At 45.5% G+C, this 16,659-nt stretch overlaps 1 protein-coding gene across 2 annotated transcripts in view; it reads right to left on the reverse strand.

Moving 5' to 3' along the window:
• The window catches only part of PODNL1 (podocan like 1), an 82,757-nt gene that overhangs the window by 25,307 nt on the left and 40,791 nt on the right, over positions 1-16,659 (reverse strand). For both annotated transcript variants that reach the window (XM_069230448.1, XM_069230449.1), the window contains exons 5-7: positions 14,278-14,387; positions 14,017-14,173; positions 1,604-1,719 (exon numbers count right to left, since the gene is read on the reverse strand). In XM_069230448.1, coding sequence (XP_069086549.1) covers positions 1,604-1,719; positions 14,017-14,173; positions 14,278-14,387 — 383 coding nt within the window. The remainder of the gene's footprint in view (positions 1-1,603; positions 1,720-14,016; positions 14,174-14,277; positions 14,388-16,659) is intronic.

Here is a 16,659-nt window from a genome sequence, read left to right on the forward strand (position 1 = left end):
GGCCATATACGTAGATGTGTTGCACCGGGGGCCTCACCTGTTGCTCTAGGTATCTCATGGCCTCGTATGTGGTAGTGGGGGATTTGGGACCTCACCTGTGGTGTCCTGAAGGACTCACCTAATGTTGCTAGGATCCTATTTACTCAGCTAGGGTAGTGTGATCAGACATTGGAGGTCCCAGGGCCTCACCTATGCCTGTCGAGGTCCTTGGGTATAAACTGTGATTATGTGAGTCTCGGATTCGGACATGATGCTGTAAGATCTCCATGGTCGTGCTTGGAGATGAAGGAGTCTCAGCTTCACCTGATGGTCAGTGGTTCCCTGACTTCACCTGAGGTGGACTTCCCAGAGTTTAAGTAAATGTGGATGGATCCCAGGGCAGAGAGCTTCCAGAGACTCAATGGAAGGTGTGAGGGTCTCAGTATCCCACCTCAGGTGGCATGAGAGTGCAGTGGGTTCCATGGCCTTCCTAGAACTCTCATGCTTCCAAGGTCTCACCTGAAGCTGTTTAATTGCACATCTCAATGAAACATGTGCAGGCTTCTAGGATGTCCCTGTTGTTGTGGTTGTTGATATCCCATGGCCCTATCTGTGATTGAGGAGGTCCTGTAGCCTTGCCTAAGTTTGTGAAGGTTCCAGTGTCAACCCAGAAGATGTGTTCACACAATGTGGATCGTGCCTAAGGATCTTTACCTGTGGGCGTGGGGTTCTCTTGGAGAGTACATGCGGTCCAAATGTTTCTTTTGAAAGGCTGGGGAATCAGTGCTTCACAAGATGTGGGTTCCCAAGGATTTCACTTGAGAGCTAAGTCTCCCTTCTTCTGACTGTAAAGTGTGGCAGACCTGATATTTTACTAGAAAGTGTCCGCGTTCCTCACACTGTGAGTGGAAGTCTCACCTTATTGTGCAGAGGGTTCAGGTTATGTCCAGGAGAGCTAGTAGTCCCAGGCACTCATGTTAGAGTGCAGATATTCCCATGGCTTCACTAAAGGGTCTAGGTTTTCCTGCCAGATCTCGCAGTCTCCCATATGTTTATGGGGTTTCCAGGACTCACCTGGATACCTAAAGATTCTAGAGTCTCATCTGAGGTTGTGGGGATGGAGGGGGAGGGGGAGCAGTTTCTTAGGGGTTCAACTGAACCAAGTTTATTGGTGTCACTACTTCTCTCCTGGCGATGAGGAGGTGTCAGGGTGGCAGGATGGCCAGAGACTGTCTGGAGTTCAAGTTTCAGTTGAAGGTTTTGGGGGCTGCTATTCTTAATTTAAGATTTTAGGGTCACAGTTTTTTACATGAAGATTCTGAGTTCACATGACCTAACGTAAAAAACAAAAATTAGGCCCAATTCTGAGAAAAAATGTAGGTGTTTGGAGGGTGTGTCAGATATTCTCACCTGGTGGCTGATGGGACTACATTCTTAATGAACATGTGAGTCAAATGTTCTCACCTAGAGGTTTGGAGTCACACATTACAGGCTACTACCTGAATTTTGGGTTCACAAATTGTTATCTGATGGATAGGATGCCACAGCGTCTCACCTGGAGATTTTGTTGACGTTTGCTATTTTCTACTAAAGACTATGAGGCCACTAATTGAGAGGACCTCACCTGAAGGTTGCAGGATCCAAGCCATGACTGGAGAGGTTGTTGTTCTGCAGGTGGAGTTCCCGAAGCTCCAACTGGCTGCTCAGAGCACCTTTTGGTATCCTGGAGATTCTGTTATTCTACGGATGGAAAGGATGGCACCAGTAAGCTGAACTTGCATGCACAAGAATAAAAATGTTTGATAAAACACTACAATCGAGAGAAGTGATTAAAAATAGGACGCAGACTTAACAAGCACAATGCTCATTGTTGGCAGCAAAGGAGGGAAATACTTGGGCGCAGTACACCTGGCGGAATCATGTGAGCTGCACCTACGTGTGTCACACAGAAATAACCAGAACGCCCACTAACTATACCCTGTGGCTTGCTTGGCATAGTCTAATGACTACTGCTTCCTTATGTGAGCATCCCAGGTGAAAGGACTGGATTTGCAGGTTTTCTTTAATAGCATTTCTATGCTGATGCCAGATAATACAAGGCGGCTTCATTGCTGATCTGCAAGGATCCAGGTTTAATGCCATAATCTGGTGTACAAGTACTTCATGACCAGACCCACTGGAATTATGCATCAGGGTTGACTAAATGAAGTGGCAACAGAAGGAAAATATTGCGGTGTAATGCCGCACATTTTCCCACTTTTCGTTATAATTTTTACACGTTAACACTGTATGGACAAAGGTTTTCCTTCATTAGCACAATTTACCACCCAAAAACAGTAATAAGCAACAAAAAGGTGAACGGTCAGCCTTTACCAAGGGCTTCCACTGCACGGCAACGTGTTGCTGTGTTTTTAGTTAACTTTTGATCGGTCTGAGCTACAATTTTTTTGTTTAAATCTGCAGATTATGTAGCAGATGGCAAATACATAATTATGTAAAAATCACTGCAGGCCCAAAATCGTATTATTTCAGTTGTCCTAGTCATGACCATCGTGGCACAGTTCAAATATTTTCCACACCCAAATGGAAGCGGGTCCAGACCAGATGGCTTTTCAATGCTGTTTTCATCAATTTAACATTAAAAGAGCTGGTTGAAGCACCGTTTTTGCATTGCAACCGGTTTTTCTTTCTGCTTTGGGAGGGGTGCTCAAAGCCGTTCCAACGTTAAGGGACAGTTTGCAAGCAAAATGTCAGAAACCATCTACCCTATAAACAATAATGAGACAGGAATTGGCTTGTGACCTCCACCCCAGCATCCTAAATTCCAAGTTTTCCTGCACTGTGACCTGTGCCTCGTGAAGCAACAAGGGCCACAAGGCGAGAACATGTGGCACACTGCTATTATAATCGGGAGAGGCGACAGTGGTGCATGGGACCACTCGCCGCACCGCGAGATGGCTGCAACCTGCAGAAGCGAGCGCACGCTGTCACATTTAAACAGGCTTATACTTGTCAAATGGTTAGTGCCTGCCTTCGGCAAGCACTAAACGCTTCATTCTTTGTAACCACAGAAACGGTCACCAAGCATTTCTGCAAGGACTTGTGGACTTTGGCGATCGACAAAGGAATTGGGCTGTCAGCGGTTCTTCTTTTGGGTCACCTGAACACAAAGATGGACCTACTATGAAGAGCAAATATCTGAAGCTCTGGTCCATACACTACCCAAAGAGCAGAGATATTCTGGTAGATGCTCTGTCTGTTCCAGGAATTCACCACCGCAACACACAGTAAATGCAGCGGTGCAAGAAGGTTATCAGCGCAAAACTTGTGATTTTGATAGCACTACATTACTCAAAGCAAAGTGTCCTGATCTGTCGAAGCTCAGATGCACACACAGAGCCGTAGCCCCTTCCAATGAAGAAGACCTATTGTCCCTGAAGAAAGTACAAGTTCTGCACCCTGATATTTGCACACTGCAGCTACATGCTTAGATCGTGAGAGGGTGCCCTCTATAGTTTCGCCCTGTATGTGTTGCTTGTGAAGACGAGCCTGTTAACAAGGTTGTCTTATTCCGCTTGCAGGTGTGTTTTTGCCAAGTGGGTTTCTTAGAAGCCTGACTCCGTGGAATCCGAGGTGAAGCATAGACTGAAAATTTGCTGTATCTTTAGCTGAAAAGGCATCATATTAGGTAATAGTATGTTCAATGGCATCTGTCGCTGTAGATACGCATGTTTTGCATAGCTCGCCATCTGGTGTTGGGTCGGAGTGTTACAAGTTGTTTTTCTTCGAAGAAGTCTTTCGAGTCACGGGACCGAGTGACTCCTCCTTTTGTCTCCATTGCGCATGGGCGTCGACTCCATCTTCGATTGTTTTTTTTCCGCCATCGGGTTCAGACGTGTTCCTGTCGCTCCGAGTTTCGGAACGGAAAAACAGCTACATTTCGGAAGATTTTCGTCGGTATTGTTGCGTTCGGGATCGGCGTAGTCAGAATCAACACCGCATCGAAGATCGAAGAGCCCCGGAGCCCTTCGGGGTAGTTTTCGATCCCTGTCGGTGCCTGCTCGGCCCGACCGCGTGGAGAAGAACGCCGATGGAACGGACCCCGTTCCGTTTCTGTCCCAAATGCCACAAAAAATACCCCTATTCAGACCAACACTTGGTCTGTAACCTGTGCCTATCACCTGAGCACAGTGAAGACACCTGCGAGGCCTGTCGGGCGTTCCGGTCCCGAAAAACACTCCGAGACCATCGAGCAAGAAGACTTCAAATGGCGTCCACGCCGACAGCGCACCGAGAGTTCGAGGTACAGGAAGAGGAAGAAACCTTTTCGATACACGAATCGGACTCCGAGGAATTCGACGATCCACGAACCGTGAGTAAGACGTCGTAAACCACGCATAAGAAGATTGTCAAGGCCCAGGGGACGTCACTGCCACCAGGCCATGGCTCCACCCATAAATTCGGTGACCGACCGTCGGCACCGAAAAAGGCCCAATCAGTGCCGAGACCGTCCGACTCCGGTCGAGACACCGGCATGCAGCCTTCTCGGGACCGAGAAAGTGCTGGAGACATACATCGACACCGAGATAGCGGTGTAGACACGGCTCGACGCCGAGACAGCGGCACCGATGAAGATCGACGCCGAGATGTTTCGACTCCGAAAAAGAAAAAAGCCACCTCGGAACCGAAAAAAGATGCAGACAGGGTTTCGGTGCCGAAACAACCTGCAACCGACCCAGTTTCAGGCTCTTATACCGAAGAGCAATCAATGACCTCCCAAATGCGAAAGCATAGGTTTGAGGAAGACCTGCAATCCACCGATGTAGACCATACGCAGAAACGTATTTTTATACAGCAGGGGACAGGAAAGATAAGCACCCTTCCCCCTATTAGGAGAAAGAGAAGACTGGAATTTCAAACTGACCAAACACCACAAACAAAAATGGTGAAAAGGGTTACTCCGCCACCCTCTCCTCCACCTATAATTCACGTCTCGCAAGCACAAACTCCATCACATTCCCCGGCTCACACCACCATGAGCCAAGGTGACCAGGATCAGGACGCATGGGACTTATACGACGCCCCTGTGTCAGATAACAGTCCGGAGGCATACCCTACAAAGCCATCACCACCAGAGGACAGTACTGCATATTCTCAGGTGGTGGCTAGAGCAGCACAATTCCACAATGTAAGCCTCCACTCAGAACAGGTCGAGGATGACTTTCTATTCAACACCCTCTCTGCCACCCACAGCTCCTACCAAAGCCTGCCTATGCTCCCTGGTATGCTTCGGCACGCAAAAGACATCTTTAAGGAGCCGGTCAAAAGTAGAGCAATCACACCAAGGGTGGAAAAAAAGTATAAAGCGCCTCCTACAGACCCTATTTTCATAACTTCGCAGCTGCCACCAGATTCTGTTGTTGTAGGAGCAGCTAGGAAAAGGGCCAACTCCCACACATCTGGGGACGCACCACCCCCAGATAAGGAAAGCCGCAAGTTCGATGCAGCTGGAAAGAGAGTCGCAGCACAAGCTGCAAACCAGTGGCGCATCGCTAACTCACAGGCACTTCTTGCGCGCTATGACAGAGCCCATTGGGATGAGATGCAACATCTCATTGAACATCTACCCAAAGACCTACAAAAGAGGGCAAAGCAAGTGGTTGAAGAAGGACAGAACATTTCAAACAACCAGATACGCTCCTCCATGGACGCAGCAGACACAGCTGCAAGAACAATAAATACATCTGTGACCATCAGAAGGCATGCATGGCTACGAACGTCTGGGTTTAAACCAGAGATTCAGCAGGCAGTTCTCAATATGCCATTCAACGAAAAAGAACTGTTCGGTCCAGAAGTGGACACGGCGATTGAGAAACTTAAAAAGGACATGGACACTGCTAAAGCCATGGGCGCACTCTACTCCCCGCAGAGCAGAGGAAATTACAGCACCTTCCGCAAAACACCCTTTAGAGGGGGGTTTCGGGGTCAGGCCACACAAGCCAGCACCTCACAGGCAACACCATCCAGTTACCAGGGACAGTACAGGGGAGGCTTTCGGGGCCAATATAGAGGAGGGCAATTCCCTAGGAATAGGGGAAAATTTCAAAGCCCCAAAACCCCTACAACTAAGCAGTGACTCACATGTCACTCACCCCCTCCACACAACACCAGTGGGGGGAAGAATAGGTCATTATTACAAAGCATGGGAGGAAATCACTACAGACACTTGGGTTCTAGCAATTATCCAAAATGGTTATTGCATAGAATTTCTACAATTCCCTCCAAACATACCACCAAGAGCACAAAATTTATCAAAACATCATTCCGAGCTCCTGGAGATAGAAGTTCAAGCACTATTGCAAAAGAACGCAATCGAGTTAGTACCAAACACACAAATAAACACAGGAGTTTATTCACTGTACTTCTTAATACCAAAGAAGGACAAAACGCTAAGACCAATCCTAGACCTAAGAATACTAAACACATACATCAAATCAGACCACTTTCACATGGTCACACTACAAGAAGTGTTACCATTGCTGAAACTACACGACTACATGACAACATTAGACCTCAAAGACGCGTATTTCCATATACCAATACATCCATCGCACAGGAAATAACTAAGGTTTGTATTCAAAGGAATACACTACCAATTCAAGGTACTGCCTTTCGGTTTAACAACCGCACCAAGAGTCTTTACCAAATGTCTAGCAGTAGTCGCTGCACACATCAGAAGGCAGCAAATACATGTATTCCCGTATCTAGACGACTGGCTAATCAAGACCCATTCGTTAATAACGTGCTCACACCACACAAATCAAATCATACAAACCCTCTACAAACTAGGGTTCACAGTCAACTTCGCAAAATCCAACATTCTGCCGCGCAAGGTACAACAATACCTAGGAGCCATAATAAACACAACAATAGGAGTAGCCACTCCAAGTCCACAAAGAATTCAAAATTTCAACAACATCATACAACGCATGTATCCAACACAGAAAATACAAGCAAAGATGATATTACAACTCCTAGGCATGATGTCTTCATGCATAGCCATTGTCCCAAACGCAAGACTGCACATGAGGCCCTTACAACAGTGCCTAGCATCACAGTGGTCACAAGCACAGGGTCACCTTACAGATCTGGTGTTAATAGACCGCCAAACTTACCTCTCGCTTCTATGGTGGAACAATATACATTTAAACAAAGGGCGGCCTTTCCAAGACCCAGTGCCACAATACGTAATAACAACAGATGCTTCCATGACAGGGTGGGGAGCACACCTCGATCAACACAGCATACAAGGACAATGGAACGTACATCAAACAAAACTGCATATAAATCACCTAGAACTGCTAGCAGTTTTTCAAGCACTAAAGGCTTTTCAACCAATAATACTTCACAAATACATTCTCGTCAAAACAGACAACATGACAACAATGTATTATCTAAACAAACAAGGGGGGACGCACTCAACGCAATTGAGCCTGCTGGCACAAAAGATATGGCGTTGGGCAATTCACAACCAAATTCGCCTAATAGCACAATTTATCCCAGGAATTCAGAATCAACTCGCAGACAATCTCTCTCGAGATCACCAACAGGTCCACGAATGGGAAATTCACCCCCAAATTCTGAACACTTACTTCACGCTCTGGGGAACACCTCAAATAGACTTGTTTGCGACAAAAGAGAACGCAAAATGCCAAAACTTCGCATCCAGATACCCACACAGGCAGTCCCACAGCAATGCCCTATGGATCAACTGGTCAGGGATATTTGCCTACGCTTTTCCTCCTCTCCCTCTCCTTCCTTATCTGGTAAACAAACTCAGTCAAAACAAACTCAAACTCATATTAATAGCACCAACTTGGGCAAGGCAACCCTGGTACACAACGCTGCTAGACCTATCAGTAGTACCCCACATCAAACTGCCCAACAGGCCGGATCTGTTAACACAACACAACCAAACGATCAGACACCCAGATCCAGCATCGCTGAATCTAGCTCCTGAAATCCTAGAATTCGGACACTTACAACTTACCCAAGAATGTATGGAAGTCATAAAGCAAGCCAGAAGGCCATCCACCAGGCACTGCTATGCCAGTAAATGGAAGAGGTTTGTTTGCTACTGCCATATTAATCAAATCCAACCATTACACGCAACCCCAAAACATGTAGTGGGTTACTTGCTTCACTTACAAATCTAACCTAGCTTTCTCTTCCATTAAAATACACCTTGCAGCAATATCTGCATACCTGCAGCCTACCTATTCAACTTCCCTATATAGGATACCAGTCATTAAAGCATTCATGGAGGGCCTTAAAAGAATTATTCCACCAAGAACACCACCTGTTCCTTCATGGAACCTAAATGTTGTCTTAACTAGACTTATGGGTCCACCTTTTGAACCCATGCACTCCTGCGAAATACAGTTCCTAACATGGAAGGTTGCATTTCTCATCGCCATTACCTCTCTAAGAAGAGTAAGCGAGATTCAGGCGTTTACAATACAAGAACCTTTTATACAACTACACAAAAATAAGGTCGTCCTAAGGACTAATCCTAAATTTCTACCAAAAGTAATTTCACCGTTCCATCTAAATCAAACAGTGGAACTTCCAGTGTTCTTCCCACAGCCAGATTCCGTAGCTGAGAGGGCACTACATACTTTAGATGTCAAAAGAGCATTAATGTATTACATTGACAGAACAAAGAGCATCAGGAAAACTAAACAGCTATTTATTGCATTCCAAAAACCTCATGCAGGAAACCCAATATCAAAGCAAGGTATAGCCAGATGGATAGTTAAATGCATCCAAATCTGCTACCTTAAAGCTAAACGACAACTGCCCATTACACCAAGGGCACACTCAACCAGAAAGAAAGGTGCTACCATGGCCTTTCTAGGAAACATCCCAATGCAAGAAATATGTAAGGCAGCCACATGGTCTACGCCTCACACATTCACCAAGCACTACTGTGTAGACGTGTTATCCGCACAACAAGCCACAGTAGGTCAAGCCGTATTAAGAACATTGTTTCAGACTACTCCCACTCCTACAGGCTGAGCCACCGCTTTGGGGAGATAACTGCTTACTAGTCTATGCAAAACATGCGTATCTACAGCGACAGATGCCATCGAACTGAAAATGTCACTTACCCAGTGTACATCTGTTCGTGGCATCAGTCGCTGTAGATTCGCATGTGCCCACCGCCTCCCCGGGAGCCTGTAGCAGTTCGGAAGGTACCTTCAACTATTTGTATATATATTATTTTAACCTTAAATAGGTACATACTTAGTCACTCCATTGCATGGGCACTATTACTACAATACAACTCCTACCTCACCCTCTGCGGGGAAAAACAATCGAAGATGGAGTCGACGCCCATGCGCAATGGAGACAAAAGGAGGAGTCACTCGGTCCCGTGACTCGAAAGACTTCTTCGAAGAAAAACAACTTGTAACACTCCGACCCAACACCAGATGGCGAGCTATGCAAAACATGCGAATCTACAGCGACTGATGCCACGAACAGATGTACACTGGGTAAGTGACATTTTCATTTCTGTCTGTTTTCTCCAGAAGGAATATATTTTTTTAAGCTTTGCATAATAAATTCCCTTCAATAGCCTTAGTGGTTCCTAAGTGGGAACTGACTTTGCTTCTCGCTTTTCTAATGGGGCAACCATTTCAGCATCTTTATTCCTGTGATATGAAGTTTTTGTCTGCAATGTTGGTGTCTATCGGTTCAGACAGGAGGGTGAGTAAGCGTCTGGCATTCTCTTCATCAACTCATTTGCCTTTTTTTTATTTAAACAACGAGGTTACCCTTAGGGCCTCATTACAAGTGTCCCAGTGTCTGATGCTTAATTGCCACATCCAAAATAATCTGACATCAAGGCAGTTGAAATTGCGTGCGATAATTATTGTCTTACCAAACCAAAATCCGTATGTCCTTGTATTTAGAGGGTTGATTCCACCTGGTAAAATACGCCCGGTTTGACCTGCCAAAATGTAATGTGGGGGGGGGGTAAACTTTATCACCCCTGATAAATGTTGATTTAGATAAACATTGCAGTACTTAGAATTAGAACTAGGTCTTCAGTGTTACACCTCTTTTTTGTCAAAAGTTATTTCAGAGTTTCATTTGGCTCAGGCTCCATTTTATCATCTTCATTTGTCAAAGAAGGGTGAAAAACAGCACAGGCTTGATTTGAGAAGAACTTCGAAACACTGTTTCTTTCGGTCTTCCATTCTAAAACTTTTAGAGTGGGTTATGACTTTTTATGGTTTCTAGGTGTGGAATGGGGTAACTGTCAGGAAATAAACTATTTTGAGATGAGATCTCACTGTAATATTGGATGTGGTACGAAATGGTTAAAAACACCCTCAAGTAGGATTCTTAGCACATTCTCTTGGAGAACCCTTGTGGATTCACAGTGAAATTGTCTTGTGCAACTGGAGAGTACTACTGAAGATCACTTTTCTGAATCTTTTCTTTGAGTCTGTGAAGTTTCTCTCAGGAATTTGAGGGAATACCACATGTTTCCATCAGAAAGAACGCTACAGAAGGCAGGCAACTTGTTTCTCTCTTGGATTACTGGGCACTCCGAAAAAAAAAAAAGACTCCTTACGGGTGCTCTATTTTATGAGGTGCAAGGTTCAGTGAGCCATTTTATATTGCATTGGATGCCCGGGAACATTAGCTTTAATCTGTTGGTTGCCTGAAGAAAACAGCTGTGTTTTGATGGATGCCTGGGGACAGCTTATCCCCTTCTAGTGAAAGCATGGCAAAGTTGAACCGTGCTTTGGAACCTCAACTGGAATTTAGAGATAGACAGCCGTGATCTGTGGACTGTCTGTAGACATCTGTGTGCTCTACTGAATGCCAGAAGCATTTGTTGGCCCAATTGTGTTGGATGCACTAGGCACTCAGCACTGTTCTGTTTGATGCATTGGACAAACCCTTTTCTGTTGGTTGCTTCGGTTATTCTTTGGCCTATGTACATGATGATCAGCTCTTTCTTGGCTACTCTGTTTTCAAGATAGGCAAATCGGAGCAAAAGCACACAATTTCATATTGGGTTCCACAGACACCAACATCTGCAGCAACCTTTACAAGAAGGAGCTCCTAGCTGTATCCGGACCCATTCCACCAGGTCAAAGGCTGCTTCTTCAGCATTATCCAGGGGTGTTCCTGTAATGAACATCTGTCAAGCTACAACATGGGCTTTGCTCCACACCTTCATCAGACATTACTGCCATGACTCTGATGTCTGCAAGGATGGCTGTTAAGCCAAATCTGCAGGTTGGGACGGAAAAGTTCCTCGCATGGTGATGGATGTGTGCCCCAGCTGCAATGGTATCTGGATTGCACATGCTGAACTTTGTTGCCATGGGCAATCACTGATAATTGGTGTGCACCATGACAGAGGCATGTCTCACAGATTGCGGTCTTGTTGGAACAGGAGGGGCACCCAAAGAGTTACCCCAATGGTGGTGAAAGGCTACTGCCTTGTCAAGAGTTCAAGTATCACAAGTGTGGTTGTGGCAGCATACTGTGTTTTGATCAGTAGAAGGGAACAGGCCTTTTAACCAGTGTCACTGAATATGCTGCTGTGTGCTTAACTCACCCTTGGCCTACATCAAGTTGGTATGTGGCAATGTACAACGTATGTGTTGTTGTATACATGTGCTGTGTGTTTGTGTGTCTCTGACTGGTACAACACATAGAAGGCTCTGGGTTCAATTTTGGGAGACCCAGGACTGACTGGAGGAGTACTGGGAGGTGGAGGGAGGAATCCTCCCAGAAAGATTTGTGGATTGCGACATTCGTGTGAGCTGGGTGGGGCACACACACACTGGAGGAGGAAGAGCCAGGCTCTTCAGTACACTTCAAAGGGTTCTCTTTGATTCAGGTGAGGTCACTGGACAGGGGCCTGGGCACATCTGAGGAAGGAGATGAGACGGATAAGAGAATCATAAAGAGTACAGTTGGGCTAACCATTAGATGCACATATCACTATAGATAACATCTAGATGCAGACCTTAAGTCATTCCCTTGGCCTGTGCTGTGGGGGGCTATCACCTTTGGAGCTGCATCTGCTGTGATATACTGCTTTCTGGAGGAAAGGAAAGGTAGTGGAGTGGGCACTTCAAAAGGAAGCAGACCCTCAACATAAACATCAAAGACTGAGACCCTAAATCAAAATTGGTGTCTGGAAAGGGGCTATAAGAGGGGGAGCTTGAGGACCACAAAACTGGCAATTGTCAAGCAGCCAGCTGGGCTGTGCAAGAAGGTGAAACTCTGCATGACTTCTGCCTGTGACAAGGACTGGGGGTTAAGGCCTGCCAGTCTCCCAGCTGGGTGACGGGACATCAACCAGCGAAATCTAAGACAACCTGCCCCTGGAGCAGCAGTGGCTGCCTGCTTGAGAAGCAACTCTTGTAGGAGGAGGTAAAAATGATCGTAGGGCCAGAAGGACCTGGGAGAACTTGTTCTACCACAAAGTGCTCCGGTGCTGGAACACTTTTGACTTTTATAAGAGTCGGAGTGAGACTCCGGAGACTCTGAATACTAGTAGGGCTTAACCTTAATGTTGCTTATAGTGAATGGAGATTAGCCACTGAGGTTAATGAGAAGGAAGTGGGACTCAGGGTCCTGTCTATAGAAAATTAGAGCCCTGCTCTCACGGGGATGTGTATTGTTTGTGTATGCCATATTTTACTTTGTTTTCATATATAAATACTTATTTTTTCCTAAAAGTAAGTAAGTAACTGGACAATAGTTTATTGCTGCTATTGAACATATTTTGAATTGTGAGCCTTTGTTTAACCCATGTATCCACCTCTTCCCAGTGAAGAAGCCTTGTACTGCTCAAGCCTAGCTACTACTGAGAGTCAAATGTTGAAGGGGGTACTTAGCTCAGTTGCTCCTAACCCATAGTAAGTTGGGCCTCAGGACATCAGGAGTAAAAGGCCTCAACCCTCACGAATGGGCCCAGTAGCTCCTGCTTGCCCCATGGTCTTCTGAAAGGGGTTGTAACACTGTGTTGCAATAGTTCTTGGTTCACCCAGCTCCTAAGACCCACCTCCTTTGTAGTGCTCCTTTGATATTGAATACTGATTTAAGAATCTACAGGTAAAAATAATCATCAAAAGAATAACTTATCTTCGGTAAAGATCTTAATGGTGGATGCTCTCTCTACCTGCAACTTGCCTCCCCATGCGGAGGAGTGCTCCTGCAAAATTGTTAATAAGGTCAATAAGGTTCTAAGTTAGATGTATGTGCCACTAAATTCCTTTTAATCTACAAAGTCTTGTTTCCCCCTCCAAGGGGAACCAATCTGGTGTATGGAGGAGATTCAAGAGGTGCCTGCAGATGGCAGGTGGATGGGATAGCCACCAGAAAGAGCGTTCAAAAAGGTACGTGAGGTGTTCTTCTATTACTTGCATCGGGTGATTGATGCCCATAATGTATAGGGTGCCTATGGTTGTGTTGAATTCATCAAGCTCTTTAGCCATGGGAATGTTTGTTGGGCAGTCATGGGCTCTGTTCTGTTGGATGTCAAGGCCATTAATTGTGTTAAATTGGACGCCTGAGGAACCAATGGCCAGTTCTACTGGATACTTTACTCTTGTTCTGGCCGATGCTTTAGACACACACTGAATTTCTCAGTCTCAATGGCCTTGTTCTTTTGAGTGTGCCGGGTGCTAGTTGGCTATGTTCTATCAAGAGTGTTGGACACTGGTTGACCTGGTTCTGTTGCATCCCTCCAAACACAGTTGCCCTTTTTCAATTCAACATACAGGTGCATACAGTGTACTTTACTAATTTAAGCAGGCTTTCTCACTGCCCCCGCAAGGTGCCAAACATCACTATTTCCAACCTCTCCACATCTCCTGACTTCTTTTCTGCAGGCAGCGGACCACCCTCACCACCCCATCCAGCCCCCCACCCCATCTTCTTCTCTGGCATGAGGTAAATCCGGTCTACATATCAAGGCCCAGGCAGTCCTTGTCCCACCTGTAGATGCAGCCGGATAAGCGAGGGTGGCATGTTGACAGGCACTTGACTCAGATGGTTGTTGGAGAGGATGAGTGTGTTGATATACTCCGAGCCATTGAACGCATTGGAGGGCAGTCCTTTATCGCTTAGTTGGTTGTTGTGTAAATACACAGACCTACAATAGGTAAAAAGAGAGAATCCCATCAGCGCCTCATGGAGGGGTTCAAACATTGCAGAATCCCGATAGTTACCTCTATCAGAAATGGACAACCTGTTTACCTTAGGAAAGGCTTCTCCCCCAGGGTCAGTGGGTAAATCTTTGTCAGCATATTGGCAGCAAGGTCTGCAATTCGTAGTGTTGTGGGTAGGAACCTGGGGGCAACTGTAAGCTGTGCAGCAGAGTGGAATACATGGTGAGCATCTAAAGCAAATAATGCTGGGAACAATGCAGAGAATACTGGCTACGAATTTAAGCAACAGAGGGAACAATGCCAGGAATACTGGGATCAATGCACAGAATACTGGGAGCAATGCAAGGAATGTGGGGAACAATATATAAATCTGAACAATAATGTGGTAATTATGTGAACAGTGTAGAGTAGTGCAAATAATATTTCTAATAATGTAAGGAATAGTGAGACTATCTTTATTAATATTGGTAACAAAGTAGGGAATATTAGGAACAATGCATGTAATATTCGGAAAAAATGTAGAATGCTGGGGTGAAGGGAAGGAATACTGAACCAAGTAGGAATACTGGAAGCAATGCAACTACAAATAATGAAATGGATGCTGGGAACAATTGAGTGAATCCTAATATCAATGCTCAGAATCCTGTGGATAGTTTAGGGGATGCTGGAACAGTTCAAGGAATACTGAGAACAATACAAGACAAACGTGCAAAACATAGGGAATGCTGGTAATTGCTTGGAATACTGTGAACATTTTAGGGAATACTGGGAGGATTGCACGGTATACAGAGACACACTGAAAGAATGCTGGGAACACTTGTGGAATTACTGGGAACAATGTAAGGAATAATGGGAACAATGCATGAAACACAACAGAGGAAATCCTGGGAGCAGTCAACAAATATTGGAAACAAATGCTGAGAATCTGAAAACAAAGTAGATTATACTAAGAACAATTTAAGGTGTATCAGAACAATACAGAGAATCTGAAAACAGTGCAAAGAACAATAGAAAAACAGGGAACACTGCGTTTTTGGGAGGGTATCAAGGGAGCTGTTGCACAGTTACAGGCCAGCTCAGGGGAGGCTATCTTCTTGGGGACCTTTAGTTGGTTGTTTCTTGTACTTTTCAAAGAGGTTTATACTCACAAGCTAATACATACGCACCAATTACTGTAAATACATCAACAAAAGGCATTTTTAATTTACAAATGGCTCTAAAGAAGATCTGCAATAGATGTAGAAGTAATTGAGTTACTTCAGTGGAATCTTCAAAGTCAGTTACCTTAAAGCTTGGGAGAGGCACTGTTGGTCCACAAAAACCAGATCCATGCCACATGGTCAGGATAATCATTGAGTATGGAGAATTATGTCTGCTTAGATTCACTGTACTTACCTGCATCCTATGTGGACATCCTGACAGTCTGCCATGGATCTGCCCCACTCCTCCGGACCTACGTTGGACAGCCTTACTTCAGAGTCCAGATTTCCTTAAGGGAGCACACGCTCATTCAGGGAGACAAAATGGAAAGAGGACTGTTGGAGGTGGCGCGATTTTGTTGGCTGAGGCTGGGCCCTAGCGAGGCAGAACTTACCACTCCCATCAGGGGTGGGTGATTACACTCACTGTATAACCTGTGCTCACCCTTGGGTAGCTTGGCACAGAGCAGTCAGGCTTATCACAGGGGCAATGTGTAAAGCAATGGCACAACGATCACACACAATTACGCTGAGCGTAACAAAAGAGATTTCACATGAGGTGTATATAAATAAGTTTTGTATTGAGCACACATGTATAATTAATACAGCATGAATAACATGCAACTCTGGGCAGGAATCACCATTTCAAACAAAACTAGCAGCACTAGGCCCAACTGTGTTAAAACAACATTTGCAGTATGCACATGTGAGAAAAATAACACATTCCCTTCCAGCACCCACATGAGGTGACAAATGTTGTCAGCACGAGACCCACCCTAGCAATTAATTCAGCTCAATTATACACAGTCCTAGGGTGCACCCTGGTTACCAATGATAGCAGCAATATTTCCATACAGAGCAATGCAGCACTTTAAATTAGTTGTGCAGCCTAAGCCACATAGGTACAATCTAAGGTCAGCCGTGTAAGTCCTCTGGCAAGAATTACGTATCTGGCAACGCCAGTGTACGGTATAGCAGTCTCTCGCAATCGCTCCCACACACTCACTCCGCACCTCCAAGCGGTGCCATAAGTATCAGGCAGCTCATAACTTACGCACTTGCATACATTCACTTCCAGCACCCTGATGTGGTGCACTGATGTCCCACAGGTTACTGTCACAGAGCTCGCAGACACCCTTCCACCTCTTGGGCCCCAAACCCTTCCTTCTCCTTCCAACTGGCCCTACTACGCCACCTCCCAATAGCTGAAGATGCGAACAGCCTTTACCGGGTGCTAGACCACACACGGCCGGAGTCACTCTTGTTCAGGC

The sequence above is a fragment of the Pleurodeles waltl genome, chromosome 4_2 (assembly GCF_031143425.1).
Source record: "Pleurodeles waltl isolate 20211129_DDA chromosome 4_2, aPleWal1.hap1.20221129, whole genome shotgun sequence".
Taxonomy (NCBI): domain Eukaryota; kingdom Metazoa; phylum Chordata; class Amphibia; order Caudata; family Salamandridae; genus Pleurodeles; species Pleurodeles waltl.